This window comes from Rhineura floridana, chromosome 8, assembly GCF_030035675.1.
Source record: "Rhineura floridana isolate rRhiFlo1 chromosome 8, rRhiFlo1.hap2, whole genome shotgun sequence".
NCBI lineage: Eukaryota > Metazoa > Chordata > Lepidosauria > Squamata > Rhineuridae > Rhineura > Rhineura floridana.
In genome coordinates, this window is record NC_084487.1 from 27769069 (window position 1) to 27796936 (window position 27868).

Consider the following 27868-nt stretch of genomic DNA (forward strand, 5'->3'; position numbering starts at 1 on the left):
GTTAGTAATAACCATAGATATTTATATCTAGTATTTAGACTGCTATATATACATATGAAATGAGAGTTTTGCATCCAATGTTTGTTATTTAAATAGCAATAAAAACATTTCTAAAGGTTTTTATTCTGCAGCTGGGCAACACGCTAAATAAATCTCCTTTGAAACTTTTGACTATATGTTTATATATAGGATTTAGGAAGAAACTAAAACACCTATCCAGCAAGACTTCATAGTAATATACCTTCTAACTGTCACTATTTTCCTCACTGGGCTAGAGCTTGACATCCTAGCCAGGAGGTGTCAGGATAGAGCCATATGTTAGCCTTTTCACCAGAAACAGCAGCAAAGAATACTATGAATACATTCATTAATTATTTGGAATGAAAGAAAATACATTCACAACTTGAGGAAAGTAGCAACTTTTATTTCAAAATGAGAAGCAGCATGGGGTAAAATAAAAACCATGTCTCCAGTTGTAATGGCTTCCTTGACACATAACTGATCCTCACCAAAGTGATGGCTGAACAAGTGATGTTACAAAATGCTTATGCAATAGTGCCTCCAAGTCTCTCTGGCTCACTCGACTGGCTACATGTCCTCATTTCCTGTTAGCCCTTCATTGGTTGGTGTGGAACTTGACATCTGAACATTCGTATTACAGCCCTGACCTGTTGCTGTTCTATGAACACTAACTAATAATTTCCTATTCATCAAGTGGAGTGGGAAAGGAAAAAGATTCTTGTTAATCAAGAACATCAGCTGATCATTAATGCAACCACATTTGGCAGTTGAAATGGCAACTGAGCCCATCAGTGGCAGCCAGTACACTTATGAAACAAGTCTTTCCAGATAAGGGCCTATCCTGAAAAAAAGATACCATCCACAACTAAACCAAAATCAATAAGCAGTCCATGAGACCTGCATAAATTTATTTGGTCCAACCAGCTGTTCCAGGGCTTCTCGAGAACGATCTGCAAAACAAGGAACAAGGACAATAAAATATGTGACAACTCCAATATTTTAAGATAAGAAAATGGGGGGGATGCAAATAATTTGGGGAGGAGGTCTTACACAAGACCATTGTGTAAGAAATGGGCCTCCAGGTTAGTAAGATGCAGCTGCTATTTGCTGAATGAACAATTTGTTGGCTTTTGGAATAAATACATCTATCCTTTCCCTCTACTATCTGTGGCACTACATTAATGGTTCATGATTATCTTGAGATCAGCTTCCAAGTTAACTTCCTTTCTAATTACCAATTAAATCACTGATTATTAGCCACTTTTATGCTAGCTAAATAATTAATTACTTGAGGAGAGGCCATACACCACTCCACTTGCTTCTATCACCTTTTTCAAGGCTAAAAGATTCTGCAGAGAGAGAGAGGACGAGGAATCTGTGTGCAGCACAGAGATGTAGTGTTGTGAGTTTGGGGGTTGAAATGTATAATCCCTATGAGTCCCCTTCCAGCTTCTCATTTGGAAACTTGCACCTGGGGGGTGAAAAACTCGCTCTGCTGGTCAGATGAGTTTCTTTTGTTAATCTAATAGAGTGGTCAGGTGGGTTAATGGGTCTATCAGGTGCCCATCAACTGGCGAATAAGCCAGGGAGACCCTTTTGTCATTGAAACTCTTCAGGACAGCCTCCCTCACCCCCTCCTGGCGCCTAGGAGAGGCTTGTGTGTTGAGTTGTGTCTGAGAGAGGCAGGGAACTGGAGGCAGGCAGAGAGACTGGCTCTCTGCACCATGGCTTTGGGATGCCTCCTGTAACCCTGATGGAAAAGCTGGATATTGGACTGCTGATGCCTTGAACCCCTCCATCCTAAGCTCAGGTTGGAATGTGTGTAAATAAATAAACCATATTTCATAAAGACACCACAGTCTCCGCTGACCTTCTTCCCAAGGAAACCAAACCCAGGGCAAGTGCAGGGACCCCTGGAAATCTCACCGCTCGGAGATTGGGGTGGCGCACAACAGTATTATAGATGCTTTCCAGCTCCTCAGCTGTATACTTCCATTGTATGAGTGCTAATAGCTGTGTTTTAGCCATGAGTCATGGAAATGAAAGAGACAACAACTTGAATAGACCAGCTTTTTTTCTTACAAAGTAAGGTGACAGCTTAGACTGCCAAACTGCCAAACATAAAATAAATTTGTATCATCCCTAAAAAAACCACAACTGTCTCAGATTTAGGATCATGGCTAGGGGAAAGCTGCAGCAAGTTTGGTCTGGCGGTGGTGGCAGCACCGCAGAGACAGAAGAGGATGCCCGGCAGACGATGCCGAGGGAGTGCAGGAGGCTTGTTCCCCTTACTCCGGGCACTGGCGCCGCTGAGGCCGAGGAGGAGGACGCCTGACGCCGAGGGAGTGAAGGAATACTATGGAGGCTTGCTGACGCGGAGAGTCGGAAGGAGCATTAGCCTGACGGTGGTGGATCAGGCTCGGAACTGGGCTTGCAGCGCGCCCGTTTAGCAGCGAATCTGAGACTTACGAGCTGCTTGATGCTATGCCTGTTTGTGGTTGGGGTTATTTTCTGATGGAGTGCGGGAGGGTTGGGACGAAGCTGTTTTGAGGCAGCTTTTTAGTATTAAGGATTCTATTAATTGCGGATTGGCTTGTGATTGCTTTTATTTTTTGTGCTGCTGTTACTCCTATTTTGTTTGGACCCATGAGTGCTGGTATGAGTGAGTGTGTGAGTGTGTATAGATTTTGCGTTTTGTTATTTATTTTATTTACTATGTGCCTGGGCAAGAGGATAGTATATTGGGAGGGAAGACCAGTGGGGGCCCCAGTCAGCTTAGTGACGGGTAATGGGAGGTATGGCGCTGTGAGGGGGACATGCCAACTTAGGGGAACTCGACCCAGACAATTGGTGGCTGTGCCGTGTTCCAGTCCTCCTCACACCCATAGGATTGCTGGTAGTTCTATCAGCCAACTCTCGGATCTCCAGTTGCTGCTTTTTAATGACAGATCGGTAAATAATAAAACCTCCCTCATCCATGATTTGATTGTGGATGAGGTGGCCGATCTGGCATTTATTACCGAGACCTGGGTGAGTGATCTGGGAGGTATTAATCTTACCCAGCTGTGCCCACCTGGGTACTCAGTTCAGCATCTGGGTAGATCCAAGGGTCGGGGAGGGGGAATCGCTGTGGTCTATAGGAGTTCCATCCCTCTTGTTAGGCACCCTATCCATGTGGCTAATGGTCTGGAGTGTCTTCATATTGCGTTGGGTCAGCGGGACAGACTGGGAATACTGTTGGTGTACCGTCCACCCTGCTGCCCAACAGCTTCCCTAACTGAGCTGACAGAGGTGGTCTCGGATTTATTGTTGCGATCCCCTAAACTCTTGGTATTGGGGGATCTCAACATTCATGCCGAGGCCGCTTTGTCTGGAGCGGCTCAGGACTTCATGACCGCCATGACAGCCATGGGGCTGTCTCAATTTGTTACTGGCCCTACGCATATGTCAGGGCACACTCTAAACTTGATTTTTGCCACTGGATTAGGGGATGGTGATCTGGGAGTAAGGAATTTTACATCTATTCCTTTGTCATGGACAGATCACCGCCTATTGAGGTTCAGGCTCACAATGTGTTCTCCCCTCTGCAAGGGTGGAGGACCAATTAAGATGGTCCGTCCCCAGAGACTGATGGATCCTGAGGGTTTTCAAAAGGCTCTGGGGAATTTTCCGGCTGATAAAACTGACGCTCCTGTCGAAACCCTGGTCACTCTGTGGAATACAGAAATGATCCGGGTAGTTGACGCGATCGCCCCGGTGCGCCCTCTCCGCTGCAGAACTCAATTGGCTCCTTGGTATACCTCGGAGTTAAGAGTGATGAAGGAAGACAGGAGATGGCTTGAGTGCAAATGGAGACAAACTCCCGACGCCTGTAGTCTTGTACTTGTGAAGGCCTCTACCAAACTCTATGTGAAGGCAGTGAGAGCAGCAAAGAAGCAGTACTTTGCTGCCTCCATTCAGTCATCTTCTAACCGTCCAGCGGAACTTTATAAAGTTGTCCAGGGACTTTTACACTCTGGTCCTCGGGATGCAACGATACCATCAATAGCCCGCTGTAATGAGTTTGCGAGACACTTCCAAGACAAGATTATTAACATCCGCCGGGACCTTGACTCCAATATTGCTGCAGTTGAATCCATTGAGGTGTCCGGAGCACAGTCTTGTCCTGTTTTATTGGATGAGTTTCAGTTGGTACAGCTCGAGGATGTGGACAAAGTGCTTGGACAGGTGCGGGCGACCACTTCTGCTCTGGATCCTTGCCCCTCGTGGCTAATAAAAGCTAGCAGAAATGGAACTGCCGGCTGGGCCAAGGAGGTGATTAATGCCTCTTTACAAGAGGGAGTGGTCCCACTCTGCCTAAAGCAGGCGGTGGTGAGACCGCTCCTAAAAAAACCCTCCTTGGACCCTGATAATCTTGACAACTATAGACTGGTAGCTAATGTTCCTTTTCTGGGCAAGGTCCTAGAGCGTGTGGTCGCTCGCCAGCTCCAGGTTCTTTTGGATGAAACTGATTATCTGGATCCATTTCAATCGGGCTTTCAGCCGGGGTTTGGTACAGAAACGGCCTTGGTCGCCCTGTATGATGACCTCTGTCGGGAGAGGGACAGAGGGAGTGTAACTCTGTTGGTTCTCCTTGATCTCTCAGCGGCTTTTGATACCATCGACCATGGTATCCTTCTGAAGCGACTTGCGGATTTGGGAGTTGGAGGCACTGCTTGGCAGTGGCTGCACTCCTACCTCGAGAACCGTGTTCAGAAGGTGGTGCTTGGGGAGCATTACTCGAGGCCCTGGGTACTCCAATATGGGGTCCCGCAGGGCTCAGTTCTGTCCCCCATGCTCTTTAATATCTATATGAAGCCGCTGGGTGAGGTCATTAGGAGTTTTGGAGTGCGTTTTCAGCAATATGCTGATGATACGCAGCTCTGTTTCTCCTTTTCATCTTCTTCAGGTGAGGCTGTTGATGTACTAGACCGCTGCCTGGTCGCGATAATGGTCTGGATGAGAGCTAATAAACTGAGACTCAATCCTGACAAGACTGAGATGCTGCTGGTGGGGGGGTTTCCCTGATCAGATGGTTGATGTCCGACCTACTCTAGATGGGGTTACACTCCCCCTAAAGGAGCAGGTCCATAGTTTGGGGATCTTATTAGATCCGCTCCTGTCTCTGGAGGCTCAGGTAGCCTCGGTGGCACAGAATGCGTTCTACCAGCTTCGGCTGGTAGCCCAACTACGACCCTATCTGGACAGGGAGAACCTTGCCTCAGTTATCCATGCTCTGGTAACCTCTAGACTGGATTACTGTAATGCACTCTACGTAGGGTTACCTTTGAAGACGGTTTGGAAACTTCAGCTGGTGCAGAATGCTGCAGCCAGAGTCCTCACTCGGACTAAAAGATCTGATCATATAACACCTGTCCTGGCCACACTGCACTGGCTACCAATACATTTCCGGGCCAGATTCAAAGTGTTGGTTCTTACCTATAAAGCCCTTAACGGCACCGGACTGCAATACCTGATGGAGCGCCTCTCCCACTACGAACCTACCCGTTCGCTGCGCTCGACGTCGAAGGCCCTTCTCCGGGTTCCAACTCACAAGGAGGCCCGGAGAGCAACAATGAGATCTAGGGCCTTCTCGGTGGTGGCCCCCGAATTATGGAATGCCCTCCCTGACGAGATATGCCTGGCGCCTTCTTTGATATCTTTTCGGCGCCAGGTAAAGACCTACCTCTTTGCCCAGGCATTTTAGTTTTAGTTTTAGTTTTGGTTTTGTGTTTAATTTTAATGTTATCGTTAATTAGTTGTATGTTCTATTTTTGTCTTAATCTGTTTTAATGTGTTTTTATATTGACATGTTTTATCCACATTCACTGGTTTTAAATGTGGTTTTATCATATTGTACACCGCCCTGAGAGCCTGTTGCTATAGGGCGGTTTAAAAGTGTAATAAAATAAATAAATAAATAAAATAAGACATAACACCAAACTATAATTTAGCACTACATGCACAAGCAACAGCAGGTCCAGGTGCTCTGTCCTTCCTTCTTCCTCCCCTCATGTGCTGTGATTTCAGGGTTCTCAGCAAACCACAGTGCTATTGCATTCACACCAGAATAACTGTCTTAGGTGGAGTTATACCTTACCCACGTTCTGACAGTTCTAATGGCTTTAGTAGCTTGATATTTATCTCTTGACATCTCTCATGACTTTTATTTTAATAATTTCTGTTCAGCCTTTCAAATCATAAGTTTTCCTAAGACAGCTTACAATCAGAGTAAACACATATTTTAAATAAGACCAATATATATATAAAAGCTAAAAAGGCACCAAACATATCTCATACCAGCAAACCAATGCACAAGAGATTGCATACACAACAATATTTTAAAACCATTTAAAAGAGCACAATCAATTTAAAATCCAGTCCAACCACTCTACCCATCAAACTAGTCTGACCACTGTTGTCCACGCATTGGTAACCTCCAGGCTGGATTACTGTAATGCTCTCTATGTGGGGCTGCCCTCGAGGTTGGTCCGGAAGCTGCAGCTGGTGCAAAATGTGGCGGTGAGACTGCTCACTGGAGCAGGGTGTCGCCAACATGTCACCCCGCTGCTGAAAGAATTGCACGGGCTGCCCATTTGCTACCGGGCCAAGTTCAAGGTTCTAGTTTTGGTGTACAAAGCCCTATACAGCTCGGGACCAGGATACCTGAAAGACCATCTTACCCCTTATATACCCAGTTGATCACTGCGCTCTACAGGTGAGGGCCTCCTGCCGATACCATCTTATCAGGAGGTTCATTCTGCACAATATAGGAAACGGACCTTTAGTGTGGCAGCACCTATCCGGTGGAATTCCCTTCCCTTGAATATTAGGCAGGCACCATCTCTGCTATCTTTTCGGTGCCTTTTGAAGAGTTTCCTCTTTCAACAAGCCTTTTAAGTTGAGACCTATCCCAGTCTGTGTCTGTGTTAGAATTGCTTGTTAATATGGTTTTTTAATATGTTTTTAACCCTTTTAAAAGATGTTTTTAAAGCTTTTAAAAATGTTTTTAATGTTGTTTTGTTTTAATGTATTTTAAGGTATGTTTTTATGATGTTTTAAAGTGTTTTTAGCGCTTCTGTTTGCCGCCCTGGGCTCCTGCTGGGAGGAAGGGCGGGGTATAAATCAAATAATAATAAATAAACATATTTTTAAGTTTGCAGAAAGAAAACAGTGAAAGACCCACACTTACATTTTGAAGAAGGAAGTTCCATAAATACAGGGCCACCACTGAAAAGGCCTTGTTTCTAGTACCCACCAGTGTGAGTGATCCGCTTGTGGGTCTGTGAGGCAGGTCTTAAAGCCCAGGAAGGTTCATAAAATCTATTGTCCAATTTAGCAAGTAGGCAACACTTTGAATCACCTGTTATCAGTGGGCATCCGTGGAACAGAAGAATATATATCATTGGACAGCAGGAGAGGACAGCTTCCACAGCTACATCAGTCAGATTCACACACCGTTCCATATGGATCTCCTATTAGTGATAATGAATACTAGCATCAACAGCTATTACAAACAAACGATAATGGAAAGAAACCATAAGAAAGTAAGAGCAGATGCCTATGGCAAGCCCACAAACAGGAAGTGAGTGCAACACTGCTCTCTGCACTTGTGATCCCAGCAACTGATATTCAGAGGCAGCCTGCCTCTGATACTGAAAGTAATATATAGTCATCATGATTAGTAGTCATTGATTTAATCCCTTAAATCAATTAAAATGTAAATATATTATTTATTAATAATAATGATTTGTACTAAACATGTTGAAAAGTTACCTTTAAATTCTTTGAACACATTCCACTAACGAGTGCTATTACACCATCATCAGTAACCTGGATGGGAAAAATCAGAGCTCTGATTGGAAAACTGAATGAAACTATAGCAATGGTGCACTTAAAAAGAAAGTACAGAAGTTCTGGTGAAAAAAATCCATAACAACTTCAGTCTGGTTTACTTCAATTTATGCATTGTGGAATGCGGTTTCTGATTTGGATTACTCCCAGAAAGCCTTATATTTTGTATTCAATAAGCTAGGGTTGCTGTGTTTGTTATATCAAAACTATATCAGTCGGTTGCAGTGTTTGGCATAAAAGAGGAAGTATACTCATTTGGATGCCGTTGTATCAATTTGTTAAGAAAGCAGTGGTTTGCGGTTGATGTGTTTCCTGAATCCGATGTCAGGGTAACATTGTACTAAAAGAGGAACTAGTACACAAAGAATGTATGTTTGCAGAGAAGTTGTATATTATAATTATATATTGGGTTTGGTTTGAAGCTTTCCAGAACTGTTTCTAGCCATCTTTTGTTGTACCTTGTGGGATGTCATAATAGGGCTCAAGAACGCATAAAGTCCTTCTTCTTTTGTTGGATTGACACATGGATAGATGAGATATACATGTGCCACGTCCACCCTCAAAGGAGGGTAACAGGGTATGGATTGGCATAAAGGGGTCACAAGGTCCAGTGTATGTGTGACGTATTGATTATTATAAAAGTCTGAGTATTATCTGGTGGTGGGAGAGTGAAGTTCATGAGAATTGGCTCTCCCACTAGCGCTACTGGTTGTTCTTCATTATTGATCAATAAACTCTGTCCTTTGGAGCACAATCTATTTTTCTGGAAAGTTTTTCCTTCCACAGCATGTTAAAACATGAATTTTACACTAACTGGAAGCCAAAATAATTTATTCTTTCTAAATGACTGAAAAATATGTGTGTGTATTCATGCCACTTTTCAACCCTGAATGGAGGTGAAATTTTAAAATGTTTAACAGCTTGCCTAAAGTTTAAAAGGAAGTTCCATGGCCTGGATGCTGTAATCAAAAAGTTAATATGTCCAAATAGGTATCCATCCATCTAGACGAAATTGATGTCTAAATGAAATATGTTCAAATGTAGCCAGGGCAGTAAGGTCCTCAGTCCATTGCATAATATGTGGTTGGTATTTATATTTCCAGGCTCGAAGTATAAGTGTCTTAGCTACCATGAGGTCTCACAAAATCCACTTTTGTTGTCCTGCTGTTAACCCCCATACTACAGGAATATAATCTAAAAGTGCATGAACATCTGCAAATATAAAGGATTTTGCCAGTACAAAATTAATATGGATAACAACTTCAGACCAGAAAGACCTTGTCACTGGACAAGCCCACATCATATGCCTCAATGAGGCATTCTCAGTATTACCCGTGAATGCACAGCTTCTTAGGGAGGAGGTGCTGGAGTAAACAAACCAATTGGACTCCATCTTGGCCTCAACCTCCATTTTGAATGAGCATCTTTCCTTAGGTAGAAGTTAGAATCATGTTTGCAAAAGCTAGCATGTCTGCAAAGTTAACATACTATGAAGGCAAACAAAGAGAAATGGAACAAGAAGGTGTGTGGTTAATTTCCAACCCCTAACTGCTGTTGCCAGGCTGAGTACAGGTCATTGCTAGGCTGCGGTTAGGAGAAAGCTATAGTTAGTAGTTAATATTTTAAGCTTCTGTAATCCTGTCACGCTTGTTTGAAACTTTGTTTGTTCCTGGCTATTATTGAACAACCTGTTCAAGAGAGGAGAGCGAGCTCCATTTTTTCCCTTACAACACAGTCTTGTAAGATCTCTCTTCCTTACTGCAGCTACAGAAAAAATAAAATTATCACAACCATCCTGAAAGGTGGTCAGCCTCCACTCTTTTCCACAACAAAGGTCATGGCCACTTTGCTGCTCTGCTAGTCCTGCTGCTGCTGTGCTGTTGCAAGCTAAGCCATGGTTTGGCTTACTGTATCATTCAAACCTGAGTTCAGTTTGTCTTGTTCCAGACTAGCTATTGCTAGTCGGGCGGTATATAAATTTAATAAATAAATAATAATAAATAATAACCAAGATATGTTATGTGCAATATATGTCAATATTTGTTGCGTGTGTGCGTGTGTAGATCATACAAGGATGGAATCCGAGAGCCGCATAGAACAGGAATAAGGCAGGCCAGGCAAGTTTCTTGTAAGAGTCTTTACTAGGCAAAGACATTAGACACAGTTCTCTCCACAGACAGTTTCCCCCACACTGAGATTTTGCAAGTCTCCCACCTTATCACGCTTCCCAGCCAGCTACTGACCTTGGCAGTCTGGCACTCTGTTCTCACAGCTTAACCCTTCTGCTTCAGGTTTCACTCTCTCTGCTAAAAACCCTGTCTGTGAGTCTCACAGCATGCTTCACTGACCAACAGCCCCCACCTGAGACTCACAGATTACAAAACTTGTTCATTATTACATTTCTACAATATTAACTTTTCATTACAATACATATCAGCACATGGTTTGTTTTCTTACAGTTTCTATTTACATTTTCAGTTCAGTTCAGGTTTCTTTATTTCTTTATTCACACAAGTTTTTACAGATTCATTTTGTTCACTTTTATTTGATAACACATTTATATTTCATTCCTCAACACAAAACTTCCACATGAGATCCATTGTTTCTTTATCTATTGGTCCTTCTTTTTCCCATTCTACTGGATATTCATCTGTCTTATTATTCTGTTGTGTAACATTAAATGTGAATCTCTGAGGTGGTTGACCTTTCGTTTTTCTTTCTGATCTTCTAACATTATCTATTTCCATTTCTTCCTCACTTTCTATTTTACTTGGACCTGCACCTGTTCCTGCACTTGTACTTGGCATTTCTGTATCTTGCATTGCCATGTCTTCACCTCTCAGCCTTTTTACAGTACGTTTGCCACCGTGTATTAGATCAGTTAATGCAGTTCTTAATGGAATTTGCTGCCCAAAAGGAACATCTGCTGCTTCCTGCTTGTTTGCACTATCTAGGATAACTGTTTGACTGTCTCTCCAAGGTTTATCTATCACCTTTATGCTTCTGCTTAACACTACTTGTTGTTTCTCAGGCAACCAAACTCTATAGTATGAATTCTGAAATCCCAAAATGCGTCCTGCCTGAGCTCTTGAGCCTAATTTACCATGCCTTTTCTGTTTTGCAACATGTACCCAGCATTTTGCCCCAAAACGTTCTATGTGTTTCACCCTGGGTTTTCTTCCAGTCAGTTTCTCATAGGGAGACATGCCTATTGTTCTGTGCATAAGGCGGTTCTGAATATAAACAGTGTACAGAATACATTCACCCCAATAAGTGTTATTCATATCTGCATCTGCTAGCATGGCTCTCATTGAATCCTGCAATGACCGGTTCCTCCTCTCTGCTGTTCCGTTGGAGGATGGGCTGAAGGGAGCAGTGAGACTCTGTATTATTCCCTTCTTTTCCAAATATGTTTTAAATGAATTACTGGTAAATTCACCACCCCGATCTGATCTGATATTCTTGATAACAACCCCATATTGTGTCTCTGTCCTCTGTATAAATGCCTTTAATTTCTCTTCTGCTTCACTTTTCTTTTTCAATAAGAACACATGTGTAAATCTGGAAAAGTCATCCACAATCACTAAATAAAACCTTGCTCCACCTTTTGAGCACTGGAAAGGTCCAGCCAAATCCACATGTATGAGCTGATAGGGTTCAGTGGTTGTGCTTTCACAGCTCTTATTTACCGGAGTCACAGTCATTTTTGTTTTATAGCATACCTCACACTCATCCACATGCTCACAATGTGTTAACTTCAAATCTTGACTATGCTTTGGGGTGTTTTGTACCTTTTCGAAATGTGCGTGTGCCAATTTTCTGTGCCATTCATGGAAACAATTATCATGTTTATCTTTATTAACTCCTATCCAAGCACACGTGTGTTTATCAAGATTGCACTCAACCATAAACATTTGGTTCTGTAATTTCCCTTGCATGCATATTTCACCATCTTTTCTCACAAAACATCTATCCCCTTCAAATGTAACTTTACAACCTATTTGAGCCAATTTTCTTACTGATAGAATGTTATATTTTAAACCAGACACTAATAATACATCTGTCAATATAGTTTATTACCCAACTTTAGCGTGCCTGTTGCAATCGCGTCCTGAGTCGATCCGTCAGCCAGATAAAGCTTCTCCTGCGTCGGCTTTGAAGTGTAAAATAAACTAGAGTCTGTGATTAGGCAATTAGACGCTCCACTGTCGAGAAGCCACTTAGAGTTAATGAGTTTATTGTCCTCCTTAGTAATAAAGTTCACGCTTGTTCTCTGACTTTCAAAGCCCCTGTTATTCCTCTTCTTTAAACAATGTCTCTGTATATGTCCACGGGACCCACAAAAATAACATATTTTATTCTCTTGCCTGCTTCTTTGATTTTGTTGTTGTTGTACAGCCACAGTCTCTTTTAACTCTGGTTTCTTATTTTCTTGTCTTCTATTCCACTCTTGTTGAAGTTTCTGTTCTACAAAGTCCAAATTCAGATGTCCGTCAGGTAAAGTTTCCAGGCTAGAGACCGTGACATCCCATTTTTGATCAAATGAAGATAACAGTATATAGACCATCTGAATGTCACTATGATGCACTCCTCTATCTTGCAGCTCAGCATTTAATCTACGAAATTCAGCCAGATGCTCTGTCATAGTCACTTCATCTGTAAAACGCATCTGATAAAGTTTCCGTGCTAAACACAGCCTGCTCCCAGCAGTTTGCTGCACATGAGCGGCTCTTAGCTTCTCCCACATCTGATTAGCTGTCGGCTCATTACTCACCAGCAACAGTTGAGAATCAGACAGCCCCAGAGTAATAAAAGCCTTCGCTTTCTCGTCTTTCTTCAACCACGCTGCTGAAGGAGCTGCCGGAGGGGGGTTTTCTACGACATCATTCAACTCTTCTTTAATCAGAACTGCTCTCATTCTCCATTTCCAGCTGGAGTAGTTTACAGCATTCAGCCTCTCCATCGGCATCCCGGATAACAGGTTTACAGCCATGTTGCCCACTCTTACTTGCCTCTTACTTGCACTTTGTTTCTCTCTGCAACAACGCCACGTCACGTCTCGAACCCGCTACCATGTATGATAAGCTGGGCCCATAACCTCTGTTGCGTGTGTGCGTGTGTAGATCATACAAGGATGAAATCCGAGAGCCGCATAGAACAGGAATAAGCCAGGCCAGGCAAGTTTCTTGTAAGAGTCTTTACTAGGCAAAGACATTAGACACAGTTCTCTCCACAGACAGTTTCCCCCACACTGAGATTTTGCAAGTCTCCCACCTTATCACGCTTCCCAGCCAGCTACTGACCTTGGCAGTCTGGCACTCTGTTCTCACAGCTTAACCCTTCTGCTTCAGGTTTCACTCTCTCTGCCAAAAACCCTGTCTGTGAGTCTCACAGCATGCTTCACTGACCAACAATATCATGTTGAGCCACTGTCTTTTACCTCTGATCTGTTGGCCTGTCACTCTTGACGGGTAAACAAGACTGAACTTTTTTCCACCTAAGCCCAGGTAAACTATCTGATAAAATCTTACTTTGACAATGAAAGCAAGAAAGATAGTGGAAACATAAAATTCCCAGATCAAGATTGAGGCTCTGGGATAAAATTGAGAGCAGCTGAACATTTTGTGCCAGATCTCTTGCACAACCCTGCCAGACTATTGAAGCAGTTTAGGTCGCAGAGAGATTCTGTCACAGAAACTCCAGACTCTTCTGAGAACAGCACTGGTAAGCATCAAGACAAACCCTGATTGTTCTTCTAAGCTATTTTTCCTCTGTGTTTTGCTCTCTCTCCTTAGGAAAATATTAAATTATGTGATTATATACTTGTATGTATTGGGTTGTAGTCAACTATGTCCTACTCGGAGGAGACCCACTGAAATTAATGATTAGCTTCAGTGGATCTACTCTGAGTAGGACTAGCGTTGAATACCACCCTATGCTTTTCATGCAATATACTTTTATTTCCTCTGTTTGAAAGTAAAAGTACTGTTTAAAAAAGAATTCTGTCCAAAGTATGATAACCTCAGTTTCATCATTTTAGCTTCTAGTGATAGTTCTGGTTTAATTTGTTCTAACACCCAATTATTTGCCTTTTTTGCAGTCCATGGTATGTGCAAAGTTCTCCTCCAACACCACATTTCAAATGAGTTGATTCTTTCCCCGTTGTAGGCTTGCAGGCAAATGTGTAGCCGCTTTTAGGCATGGAGGCCTGTATCTCCTCCAGAGCCTTGGCATCCTTTAGCACTTAGCATCTTTCTGGCAGCTTGAAAGATGGGTCAAAGAATGGTCAATGTAAATAGTTAGCTCATAGCCCACCTGGTATCTTATCTAAGGGGCTAACAAGGTTACATTCCAAGGAGCAGTCATCCTCTGCCAGGAAACTAGCTCTAGGATGCCAGGATGCTCCGCTTATCAGCAGTACCAATTAGTGCAATGATGTACTATGCTGAGAAAGTTATGGCATAACACTCTGTAGCAATTGATTATTTACATAATATCACTGCTGTGCCTGTAATGAAGTATACTATATAAATCACTCTTGTTGCCCAGTTTGGGGTTCAGACTGGTCAACGGTTTGTGCAGGACCTTGCAGTCTGATCCGCCTATTGGGTATGCTTGTGCGCTGTAAGTTACCCAATAAACTTCTCCTTGTAAGCAAACCTGGATCTGACTTATCGTTTCCTTGGCATCCCTAAAGAGTGGAAGCCCACGGCCGGGGCACACACCCACTTTTTTCACTGTACAACTTTCACATCCATACATAGAGATCAGGAATACTATGGTCTGAATGATCCTGCCTTTGGTGTTCAGTGATAGATCTTTGCACTTGAGGACCTTCTTTAGTTCTCTCATAGCTGTCCTCCCAAGTCCTAGCCTTCTGATTTCTTGACTATTGTCTCCCTTTGGGTTAATGACTGTGCCAAGGTATTGATCTTTGATAAATTCAATGTCCTCATTGTCAACTTTAAAGCTACAGAGATGAAAAAAATGTTGGCCAAGCATTGTTTAGCTCAAGGGGTCAGCCTACCATAACACTCTGAGATAACAAAGAGACAGGCCCTATATTTTTTCAGACAATGGAGTGTGGACACACAGCAGTTCTAATAATTAATATGTTCTAATAATACTTTCTTCTTTCAACAAGCCTTTTAAGTTGACACCTATCCCAGTCTCCATCTGTGTTGGAATTGCTTTTTAATATGTTCTTAAACTTTCTTTTTTAAAATGTTTTTAATCTTAGATGTTTTGATAGCTTTTTTAAAGTACCTTTTTGAAGATTTTTTGTTTTAATGTGTTTTAAAGTTTATTTTTATGATGTTTTAATGTTTTAAGTGCTTTTGTTTGCTGCCCCAGGCTCCTGCTGGGAGGAAAGGAGGGATATAAATCAAATAATAATAATAATAATATCTACCTGTGTGAGTTTCTACAAGACCTGCTCCCTGCATTTCTGGCTGATTTCCACCTGGCCTGGAAGGGTGGGGCCCTGTCTCTCTCCAGCTACAAAAGCAGCAACTGCTGAAGGGGCCAGAGACCATCTACCTGTGTGAGTTTTTGCAAGACCTGCTCCCTGCATTTCTGGCTGATTTCCACCTGGCCTGGAAGGGTGGGGCCCTGTCTCTCTCCAGCTACAAAAGCAGCAACTGCTGAAGGGGCCAGAGACCATCTACCTGTGTGAGTTTTTGCAAGACCTGCTCCCTGCATTTCTGGCTGATTTCCACCTGGCCTGGAAGGGTGGGGCCCTGTCTCTCTCCAGCTACAAAAGCAGCAACTGCTGAAGGGGCCAGAGATCATCTACCTGTGTGAGTTTTTGCAAGACCTGCTCCCTGCATTTCTGGCTGATTTCCACCTGGCCTGGAACGGTGGGGCCCTGTCTCTCTCTCCAGCTACAAAAGCAGCAACTGCTGAAGGGGCCAGAGACCGTGTGTGTGTATGTGTGCGTGAATCTGCTGCTCGGGATGTCTATAGACTACTGGGGTTTTGTTTTGTATTATATGTTATATTTTACTCTATGTTATATTTTAGTCTATGTACACCGCCTAGAGTGGCCGTTAATTCGGCCAGATAGGCGGTCTAGAAATAAAATTTTATTATTATTATTAATAATAATAACAGTGCCAAATAGATTGTTAGCAAATTCAGGTCTCTCCCAATTCTTTTTTAAAAAGGGAGAAAGGTGAGGATTTATTTTTGTGATCCATTTGTGACGGGAAATTTTGGGTTCTTGGACCAGGGGTCCTTAAGGAATTAGAAGACACAGGCTTCAGGCAAAGTAGGCCTTTATTCTATACGAGTGCATACAAGGACAGCCTCTCCAGAGCTACTGGCAAGGACTTGCACTGTGGCACTGCCTGCATGGGCCGTTTATAAAGTTCAAAACACAGCACGTGACACTATTTCACCAATTATACCATTTCCTTAAAGCATTACATAAAGGTTATGCCTTTCTGCAGCATTTCTAAACCAATCAGATAATATTAAGTAACTCTACTACCTACAGTTGAGAGCCAGTGTGGTGGAGTGGTTAAGCTGTTGGACTAAGACCACCAGGGTTCGAATCTCCACATAGCCATGAAGCTCACTGGGTGACCTTGGGCCAGTCACTGCCTCTCAGCCTCAGAGGAAGGCAATGGTAAACCCCCTATGAATGCCGCTTACCATGAAAACCCTGTTATAGGGTCACCCATAAGTCGTAATCGACTTGAAGGCAGTCCATTTTCATTTTCTGCTACATAGAAAAATTGAGTACAGGTACTTTTCCATCTTCTGCAAGCCTAGTCCTATACCACTGTTCTGCTATCCTCTTGACTGAGGTTCCTGAGGCCAGTTGCTACCAAGCATAACATTGTACCATTGTTCCTGGTTTGCCAAGCATACCCGACACACCGGTTGCTATAGAAACATTTGCTACACATCTCCTGCATTTAAACAATATAGCGGTTAACCATAAACAGGCCTGTTGCTCTTTATAATTTTTCTACTGCTTACAGTTCTTTAAATATATTTCCTAATTTTTATATGGATATATAAAAAATCCCCATTATTTGATCCTGCACTAGAACAATACAGATTTTTTGTTTCATTTGGAATGAAATATTAAGCCAAAATGCTAATGGTATTTGAGTGTTGTTTTATGACCTGGTCAACACTGTAACATATCCTGAACAGATGGGACTTGTACTGCCCAGCTAAACACTCCTGAATCTTCTTTTGAAGGAAGGGAGAAGTAATGCGAATTAAAAAAATGTCTTTTATTCTTGGACATTGTCCTGGTGGGTAAGAGTGATTGGTGTTATCATTATTATTACCAATCTACAACTTGGTTTTGGCAGAATTTGGAGTAGAGGCAGGTCTCCTACTAGTTTTGCATTTATTACCCATTTCATTATTGGGTGTCTGATTCCTGGTCCAGCCCTACTTAAATTCAGAGAAAGCCAATGCTATTATTGTTATTTATTTTATTTGAAGTCTGATAAGGTAGTATCAGATCTCATTATTGATCTACTGATATCTTTGGGTATCTTTTGAATGAACATCCTCCTTGTTAGGAGTTAAGAGTTTGTCACAGATACCCCGTGTCTCTCTACTTCTGTACAAGCTAATGACAGAGAAAGTGGAACAGGTCCAAACCTCATTGCTGGGATACCCAACTTTCCCCATCTGAATTCAATCCAACTCTGTTACAATGGGAATAGACAAACAACCCAAACTCCCGACAGGAGGTACTCAGCTTCTGTTATCTTAACCAAGCTTCAAAGCTTCTATTTAAGCAATAAATCTTTATAAGTAACAACGCATAAGTTAAGGCCACAAATTAGAGAAACAATTGGAACAGAAAGGAACATCATGACATAGCAGATACCTTTATCTTTAGGAACACCATGACCTAGTTAAATTGACATCTTTGAGTGCCAGCTATTAGTATGATTAGAGACACATCAAGCAAATTGGCTTTATGTACAAGTAAAGGATTATTAGATTAAACACCTGGATGCTTAAATTAAAACACCTGTATGTGTAACCTTGACAATAGAAATTTTATTTTCATGTATATAGATATCCTGTAAAATTGATAAGTTTTGTTTGATCTGAAATATTTTCTTCTGATAATTGGGAAGCTATAATCAATCTTAGGTATGCACCATAAATTTTTCCTCTTCAAAAGAGAAACGTAAATATTTCTTCCTTTGTGATACTAAGTCTTCTCCTAGGAGAGACTCAAAGCTTATGCTCCAGGTAATCAAGTATTGTTACTCACTTTGCAGTTTAACAGATTTGATTATATTGCATTACTGCCTTGTCATATGTGATTAACTTTATATTTTTCTCATCTGTAATCCTGAACTATATTTGCTTAAGAAAAGAAATATGTCAATCAAGAGATTAAGACTCTGTCCTAAATCCTAAATATTCTGTGTGCTGAGATGCAGGTGGAGGATTAACTTCTTTCTCAGTGTGGCAGCTGTTTCTGGGATACTCTAAGCCACTGCTTTAACCACTGAACCACACAAGAGGTACTGAAGGTTTTATCTTAAGTAGGGGACTATTTGTCATGTTATCTGTGTTTCTGCTTGATTAAACTAAGATGCCACTGTTCATGGAAAGGCACCCTGGTTAATATAAATTATAGGAGATGGGGTAAACAGGGTAATACAATATGAACCAGGGTAGAGGTGAATGATGTCTTCTTCCGCAATTTGGTAATTAAGGATGAAGGTTTATCTTTCAGCATTCCTTAAGCAGCAAATGCAAATAACTTTAAATGTCTTCTCTTCAGTGTTTGTAGTAGTCCTATTGCAATTATTTCATCTATTATATTGTCATCATTTTTATATAATTACTTTTTATTTTGTATCACGCTTTCACTATTTTAAATGAATATTTACAATCATTCACTGTTTGTCAGTTAGTTTAATAAATTTTAAATTAGCTTTCTTTTTCATGTGGTTCTGGCTTGTTGTGGTTTTGTTCACAAAAGCAAATTAACACAGAGAAATTTTTTTTACTTGCTGCTTAGGATCCAAGACTAAGATAGGATTCTATGCACTTACTTTGGAGTAGGCTCCCACTGAGGTTAATTTCCAAGTAAACTATTAATTAAATAATTTTAAATTATTAATTACTAAATTATTTCCAGTAAACACGCATTGGATCAGGCTAAATATGTCCATTGGGACTCACCTTTCAAATTATTAGCATAACTGTGTGCAAACTGCGCTCCAGGAAGCAAAATGCCACCCTGGTCATGTTTGGGTCCTGTAAGCTATGTGACAGCTCCTTGGTTTTTGCAATTCTAGGAGGACAGCCAAAACAGAAGATTTATCTAGCCTTGCTTGAAACACTATACATGGCTGGTGAGCTAAGTTTGGCTTTGCAGGGCACAACAGTTACACAGGCCTGTAAAAAAGTGGGTTCTAATGAAATTAAAAACTAAAGATTAGACTAAAATTTCTGAAAGGAGCTCTTGCCGTCTTTCAAGAACACCAAACCAACATGTTTTCAGGATTCAGGAGATATGCCACTGAGAGAGAGAAGGGGAAAAAATAGTGTCATCTGAAGGACTGTAAAAAGAGAAAAAAGATCAGGAAAGAAGGGTGAGTATGGGCAATAAGATGACCCTTATTTGCTCCATGTCGTCAATATAAAGACTCCTCTCATTTCAAAAGTTTCCCCAACCAACTGATTTTCTCTAGTTACACCCCTGAGTAATTTACTCCTCATTTAAAATTAGCCCTTCATTAATTCAGAATGATAACCTCAAAATTGTTGCTTCTCTCCCTCCTCATTGTACCTTAAAATTCTTCAGCTTCCTTATCACAACCAGTCGTAAATATTGTTGGGACCAAGTGAAAATTGGCACCCTCTGGTCTCTGGCTGACACAGAGTGTAAATCTACCCCCTCCTTTTCTCAACCTAATTCCCAAAGTAGCAGCTTCTACCTTGAAACAGGGAAAAATATATTGTGGCTGCTAACAAACTTTTGGAACATTCCAAAAATTAGGCCATTTAGTTTTCTCTCCTTTTAACAAAAGAGATGAGGAGATTCACATAAAATACAAAGATCTCAGTTTCCACAGCAAGACTGTTACGCAAGCGGTTCGTTGCACCTGGTGGAAGCCCAATACACACCAGACGGTAGACCAAGTAGGATCCAACACCTTTATTCTGTTCACAAGCTTTTGCAAAAGGAGACACTCCTATCTGCTCATGCCTCCAAGGAAGAGTCCGAAGCAGGTTACACATCTGTGGCTTTATATACCTTATTATTCGCTCCCCCTCCCATCACAATACTTTTCCAGCTCTCTCATAGACTTGCATTGGGCCACCGCCCTTTGGCTGTCTGCCAGTGTATACGTGTCTCTACACACGGGTCTTTCCTTTGCACTTAGTACTCTGCCTTGTGTGCTCGGCCCTGATCTTTGCCCTCTGCTCTTTGGTACTATGCACACGGCACTTATCCATTGCACTTATCACTCTTCAGTGTCTACGTGTACTGCGAGGGCGAAAGTCTACAGCATGATTACATAAGCAGATAAGCAATTTAATTTTCCATTTCCTGGTTCCTTGTTATACCACAAGACCATATAATGTCAATTTTCCAGCAATAAAACCATATAAGAAAACTGAGACAGATGTTTTGTATTTTAACTTAAAATACCCACAATTTCATCTAGGCCCATACCTGCTTTCCCTTGAATTCTGCATTGATCAAAAAGTGATCTGATTTGTTTCATAACTTACCAGAACATTCTAAGACAGTGTTTCCCAAACTTTTTCCTCCATGGACCATTTGAAAATTCCTGACAGTGGATCATTTAATGATCTTTCTGCCTGTTGCAGCAACTGTAATGTGCTGTGTTATATGCTGTATGGTTTTTAATTGCATTTTATTGCTTCTTTTATTTCTTATATTGTATTACAATTTGCATTCAATAGAATTCAAATGGTAATAAAATACAATATAAGAAATAAATGATAAAAATACAATTAAAAATCAATATGAATATTTAATGCAGACATGTTGCAGACCACCTAAGTGAAGCTCGGGGCCTCAGACCACAGTTTGGGAACCCCTGTTCTAAAAGATTAATCTTCATCCTTTTAAAATATTAACTCTGAACAGGGAACATATCCATTCAAAAATCCCAGTGGATAATATTTCATTCCCAATTAAACAAAAATTCTAGCACAGGTTTGAATGGGTCACAGAGAGAAGTTCTCTCCTTATTTTGTTTATTTGCAAAAATGGGGGGGAGGGGGAGGGAAACCAGAATTTTCTAAAGGTCTCTTTGGTGCCATTATTACAGCTGTCCCCCATCCAAGCATCTCATTGACATGAAGGATATAAGGCCTGTCTCCCAACATTTATCTCAAAGTTCTATGGCAGAAGAATGACCCCCTGGGCTCAAGAATGCTTGGTCTATATCTTTTTAGCTTCCACAATATTTAGCCTAGGCCTAGTGGATTATTATAGCTTCTTGTAACCAGACTTTGGTTCACACAATAATTGGATCTGATCCTTCTGTACAGCACCCCAGAATCCAGAAAATAAGTCCAAAAGGGGCCTAATTAACAGCCTGCATCAGTGGACTAGGTGCATCATCATGATTCTACTAGGTACTGTTAGCAAAATCTTTGGTTCAGGCTTCAAATGTGAGCTCCAAACTGGCTAGGCTGCAGTTTTTACAAGGTAGCAAGATTATTGATAGAATAGCTGCTGGGAAAATGCTGTTGCAAGGCTTTACAGAGGAAGTAAGAAATCTGCATACTTGCCAAAATGTAATCAGGAGATGGGATATAGACACATGGGTATAATCATTTTTGTGGGAAAGGAATAAACAGGTTATTTCCCACATAAGTATTTTTGATATATATATTTGCTGTTGCCAATGTTATTCCCATATGTATAATTCTTTTGTTAACTGTGGAATGATTAGGTAATCTGTATACGTCATTGCAAGGGTATAAGAACTCCCTGCTTGGAGTGAGACAGGGGCTTATGCTTGGACTCTGTCTGAGTGTCTGTTCCCCAAGCAACTGCTTGTATCTAATAAAGCTTCTAATTAAAGAGGCAATCCTGTGTCTTGAGACTTTTCATTAGGGCCTCCCAGGATTGAACATGGCAGGTATAGGCCATATTTTGGCTCCTGCAACAGTACCTAATTAAGATTTGTGCTACCCTTACACTTGTTCACTTTTTAATACTTAAATCAGCACAAGGCTTATTCCTTTGTCTGACCATTCAACTAAGCTTCTTAATCTTGGGGTTTTATCCCCAACCCAACCCCAAAAAAACTATTTTCCAGGTAATAGCCATGAGCTTATAAACAAGACGAAACATACTTTGTGAAAATGTGAGCCTGGTCTACACATGTAGCAGAATTGGGTGCAAGAATGCTGAGGTGGCAAAATGGACTGCACCACATCAAGCTTCAGGTGGGGAAATCACACTGAATACTCCTCTATTATGTTACGAGCTCCCTATAAACATCAGACAAGCACAACAGTCTTTACCAGACTAAAATCTTTTGCTTGGATGACAAAATAGATACCTTCAATATTAAAAAAAAATATGGGAGAGTGATCAGCAGTTACGGTCATGAGTAGCATGAAGTGGTATGGTCCACTCTACCATCGCATACTGGTGCATGTGTAGACCCTGCTTGAGAGCATATCTAGGGAGCATTTGCCAGCTTCTACCATATATTCAGCATCACTGAAGTCATCAGGGCTACATTATTCTACATGAGCTTGGGGATACAAACAAGTCCAGTTCGTCTAAGACAGAGAATGAAGCAAAACCTGCACTCGGATAATATAAGATACAAATCTAACATGGGTGGGAGGGAAAGGAGCATGGAGAGCACTAGGTTTACAAGCCCAGTGACAACCGTTTTGACAAGGAAGCTCACTGCAATTTAAATATAGAGTCCACTTATAATTTTGTGGCAGTTTACCAGTAGACAGTCTGCTACAGAAGCAATGCAATCCCTGACAATCAGCACTACGTAAGTTTTCAGGGCAAGATGCTATTAGGCCTAGAACACAGGTCTGTGTAAGGGAGGAGAGGGGTTGTCTCCTGAAATCTGCAACTTATCCGTGTTAGTGATATGAAAAGACCTCCAGTTTGGCCAGACAGCTAATCTTCCTCTTTGTTCTGCATAAAATAACCAATTTAAAATTTTAGATTGTGTATTCCTAATTGAGGAATATGCTATTCTACATAAACCTAAAGCTTCTTCCAAATGGTATATTCTCACTGCCAGTATATGATTCCTTGGGCCAAGCAAGGCAAAGCCCATAAGACATTTCCTACGGCAAGCTTGAAAGACCCATTATTATCGAATGCAACCAAACTAAAAAAGTTTAAGATAATGGTGAAAGCAAAAGAGACCGGTACTAACATTTTTACATTTATCAAGACAGTTATCATTTGATACGGTTTTAGTTACAATCCCAAAATACTGAAAACAATGAAGTGAGTTATGAGTTCTCAAAGTTATCATTTTAATTGCTTATGCCATTCTGCAAAACATATTTTTATTGCCATCCATCTTACTTGGGTAGATGAAAAATCCACGCTATGTAGGGATTGACAGTTTTGTCCAAGTGCTTGCAATGATGTGTCTGTGATGCTGGAGCATCCACCTATGTTAACTATTTGCAATAGTGGACAGTTGAGGGCAAGAGCAAGGACTCCACTGTCTGTAAGGTTGCTGCATCTTTTAAAAGAGACTTCACGTAAATAAGGACATGACAAGGCCAGTGCTGCAACACCTGTTGGAGAGACAAAGCTTGTTATTCTCATGTAGATGGACTTTCATCTCCCAAAGTTGTTATTATTATTATTATTTATTAGATTTATTAGTTGCCCATCTGGCTGGAATACTCAGCCACTCTGAGCGACGTACAAGGCAAAAACATATAAAACATCAGAGCATCAAAAACAACAAGAGCATCAGAACATCAAAACATCAAAGCTAAACAATAAAGACTAAACAATAAGGTAGAGGCAACTAGATTTCACTAATAGGGCTTCTCGCCTGTATAGTCCGAAAGATGTAATTTCAAATGGAAGCTCCTGATATAAGTCTTCCCACTAAAAGCCAATGTGGGTGATAGTCTGTTTGCAAGATCAAAGGCTACATCTCCTCTTGATCTTAGTGTCCTGCAGCTCCCACAGGGAGAAGGGCGGGGTAAACAGACCCCTCGAAAATGAAACTAACAGAGAAGTTCTCAAAGAAGCCAAGGCGAAAGAGCCAAGATGTAAGCACAGCCGATATCAAGGCAGAGTGGACGAAAGCCAGATGGTAAGACAGCAAAAGTTTTAATGTAAGAGTGCATTGGAAGAAATTATTGTCTTCAGAGCAGTGTAGCAAAATATTTTCAGTATTCAGATTACAAATTACAGTCAAACCAGAGGGATACTAATACCTCAAGTATCAATTCTGCCTATAATTTTTAAACAATGGCCACTTCCAACATCATATTAATATATTCAGTGTCTCTATTATTAAAGGCTGCAATTCAATACAGTGCCCTTAAGACCACTGATGTAAATGGGCATAAATGCACCTAGCTCTTGTTAGATTGTTCTCATCTAAACATTCCTTTTCTGTTTGTATGACTGGTACCTTTGTCTAAAATCATATTCATTTATTTTATTTATATTACTATCCTGCCTTTCTTCCAAATGAGAGAATGGAAGGAATGGAAATTTTGTAAATTGCTGAGTTTTTCTACAATCAAGTGGTACATAAATTTTTATTCTATGGTTGTCTTGAACCTGCATGGTCTCAGCAAAGTTAATGTATCATGCGACTTTAGATGAAGAATGGAAAAACTGTGGGCCCCCCAAATGTTATTGGACTCCAACTGCCATCACGGCTTCTATACCCAGTAGGTCACTGTGTTCTGCAGGAGATTTTCTCCTTAAAGTCTCCAAAATATCAGAAGTCCGCTCCACAGTAACTCGGACCAGAGGTTTCAGCATGGCTGCCCCTGTTCTGCAGAACAGTACTCCTACTGAGATTATGACAGGCATCCACTAGCTGTACTTTCCGGAAACAATTGAAAATATCTTTCAACAAGCTTTTCCAGCTAGATCAAGAAGGTCTTTGGTGTTCATCCTGGGTTTGTTTTTAAACCTACACTCAGTTGTTCTGTTTCAAAAAATATTTTAGCTGTTTAAAGGATATGTCTGTAAATCGCCTTCAGACATATATATGGAAAGCAATTCTCACATGTAATCCAACAATATCTGGCACCTCTGTCTTGACTGACTCTGCAAATGCACCATATCTCCTTCTGGTACAGCATCACTGCAAGAAGGTCTTACTGCTCTGCAAACAGGAAGGAAAGCTTCTTCCTGTTTCCTAAGCTTTAAGACCTTGCAATAGCGCCACGCTAGAGGAACAAGAGGCTCCTTTACTATGTAAATTCTTTGGAATTATTTGTTTTTTCTTCCCATTATAGTGCTGGGGTAGGAAGAGAGCTTCACCACTGCAATGGGGAGGAAAACCACCACAGAAGTGGGATAGAAAGAGGGCTTCCTTCCCCTGTGCTATAATGGGGAGCTAAAAGCAGACAGGGACTTACAACATTAAGCAGAAGCAAAGCAAGGCACATGGAACATGCTTGGGCAAGAGTTTTAAACAGAAAGTTGATAAACACAAGGTTTTCGGTATGGACAGTGTGACAAATGTCTAAATCAGGAATCTAGCAGCAGGGCACATCGTACTGTGTTAGGGGGCCAAATCTGCTGATCAGGATGGAACAGCAGCAGGGCCAGCTCCAGGCATGCTGGGGCCCTTGGGCATCAGCTTGCCCTGGGCCCCGACATGAGTGCACGTGTGTATGCGTGCATACGCATGGACATGGCCCCCCACGTCCCCCCACCTACCTGTCTCCTGTCTTTTACCATTGCCCTTAACGAAGATGGCAGTCGCGGTTTCCCTAAGGGGATGACACCTCTGCCGCCATCTTTATTGATGGCACGTGTGCATGCTACTTGCGTGCATCTCTGCCATCAACTAAGATGGTGGCAGGCCCTTCAGTACCTTAGGGAAACCACGGCCGCCATCTTCGTTAAGGGCAATGGTAAAAGACAGGACAGGTAGGTGGGGGACGTGGGGGGGTGCGGATCATGGAAGGGGAATGGAGGGGCAGCTGAGGGGCCCCCCATAGCTCTAGGGACCCTTAGGCCAGTGCCCCACCTGGCAGCCCTTTAGAACCGGCCCTGAACAGCAGCACAAGGAATTGGGAGAGATTATCACCAAGGAGCAGACAACGATCTGGGAGCCAATTAGAAAGAGACACCCCAAGTGGAGTGGAGATAGGGAAAGGGGATAAAAGGCTATGGTTGTATAGATACAAGAGGTAGAGAGACAGGTTGATCTGGGATGGAGGAACTAACAAAGTAAGACCAGGAGAGAAGTGAGAAGGACCTGGTCTTAAACACATGAGAATGTTTGTATACGTTGTTTATTATTTTATGTCTTATTTCTTACTTATTCTTTATTCTGTTATAATTAAGTTCTGTTACAATAAATCTTTAAAATAATTTGAATTAGTCTGATCTATCACCACGTGGTTCAGAAGGTAACTCCAATTTACTCCAGGTTTGCATCTTCCAGCAGAGTAGTAGAATCCCTATTGGGAGAGTGTTGGGTCACATTATATAATATCTCATAAAATAAAATTCCTACACGACCCCAAGTTACACAAACCAAGAGAACATTCACCTTTTCTCCTTCATACTCACTTCTCCTTTGTTTCTGTAGTTCTCATTCTGCTAGCATCGATGAAACAATTCCCTTAAACTTTTTATCCACTATCAAGGACTCACCCAGAGATAAATGTATAATAGCATCAGGAACCAGTGAGGTACATTTAGGCAGCATCACACTCAAGAAAATAAAGGAATATCAAAGAATCGAATAACAAGCTCACAGAAGGCCAGGATAGGGAGAATTAAAGCAAGAGGTTAAGGAACATAGAGGCACGAAGAAGCCAGGGCACTCCAAATGTGAGCTGTTAATCAGCCTGACAAATCTCCCCCAGGTTTTTTTTACAGGGCCTGATGGGATCCTAGATGAGATAGATGGAATTGTTTTTTTTACTAGGTGCGCCTGGCGCCAACACTGTTATCTTTCCAGCACCAGGTCAAAACTTTCCTCCTCTCCTAGGCATTTTAGCATGTGTTTTTAAATTGCTTTTTTTAAAATGCATTTTTAGATTTGTATATTTGTTTTCAATGTTTTTAATTGTTGTAAACCACCCAGAGAGCTTCAGCTATGGGGCGGTATACAAATGCAGTAAATAAATAAATAAATATTAAAGTGAAAGCCACCAGAAAAAAGTTCACAGTCCTTCAACAATTCTTCTCTACAACATTCTCTAAAATCTGTAATAGCAGGGAGCATTAGGTTCTTGCCTTTGTTCGATGGTGGTTCATCGTAAGAAACCTGGAGAAAAATTGGACAACTGAAAGGCCATCTTGGCCTCAGCAGCCATTTTGGGTGCTCACCTATCCCCTTAAGCAAAATGTTATCTCTGTCTCTGCAAAAGAAATGCTGTCAGGCCACGCTAATAACAGGTGAAGGGAAATGAAACAATTTGCAGTTAAGCTAGAAAGGGGGATTTCCAGGTGTCCCAGAGGCCTAAACTGCCATTGCTATGCTCAAAATAGTTGGTTGTTAGGTGCAGATGGAGAATGTTGTTATTAGACTTTTGTCTGAAGCTTATGCTAAGAGCCACCTAGTAGAAATTTCCCCTCATATCATGTGATGCTTGCTTATAACCAGTCTGTTTCTTATAAGTATTGATTAACCTGCTCAGAAGGGCAGAGAGCTCCATTTTTGTTTCCTGCCACACTGTCATGTAGAGATCTCTCTTTAGCTGATATATGGATATGGACTGCCTTCAAGTCGATCCCGACTTATGGCGACTCTATGAA

General features: G+C 41.5%; 1 protein-coding gene across 3 annotated transcripts in view; it reads right to left on the reverse strand.

Moving 5' to 3' along the window:
• Positions 1 to 403: 403 nt before the first annotated feature.
• Positions 404 to 27868, reverse strand: part of AMN1 (antagonist of mitotic exit network 1 homolog) — a 45394-nt gene continuing 17929 nt past the window's right edge. For all 3 annotated transcript variants that reach the window (XM_061638712.1, XM_061638713.1, XM_061638714.1), the window contains 4 exons: positions 23471 to 23688; positions 7837 to 7893; positions 7424 to 7535; positions 404 to 971 (listed from right to left, as the gene is read on the reverse strand). In XM_061638712.1, the coding sequence (XP_061494696.1) occupies positions 898 to 971; positions 7424 to 7535; positions 7837 to 7893; positions 23471 to 23688 (461 nt within the window). In that variant the 3' untranslated portion in view covers positions 404 to 897. The remainder of the gene's footprint in view (positions 972 to 7423; positions 7536 to 7836; positions 7894 to 23470; positions 23689 to 27868) is intronic.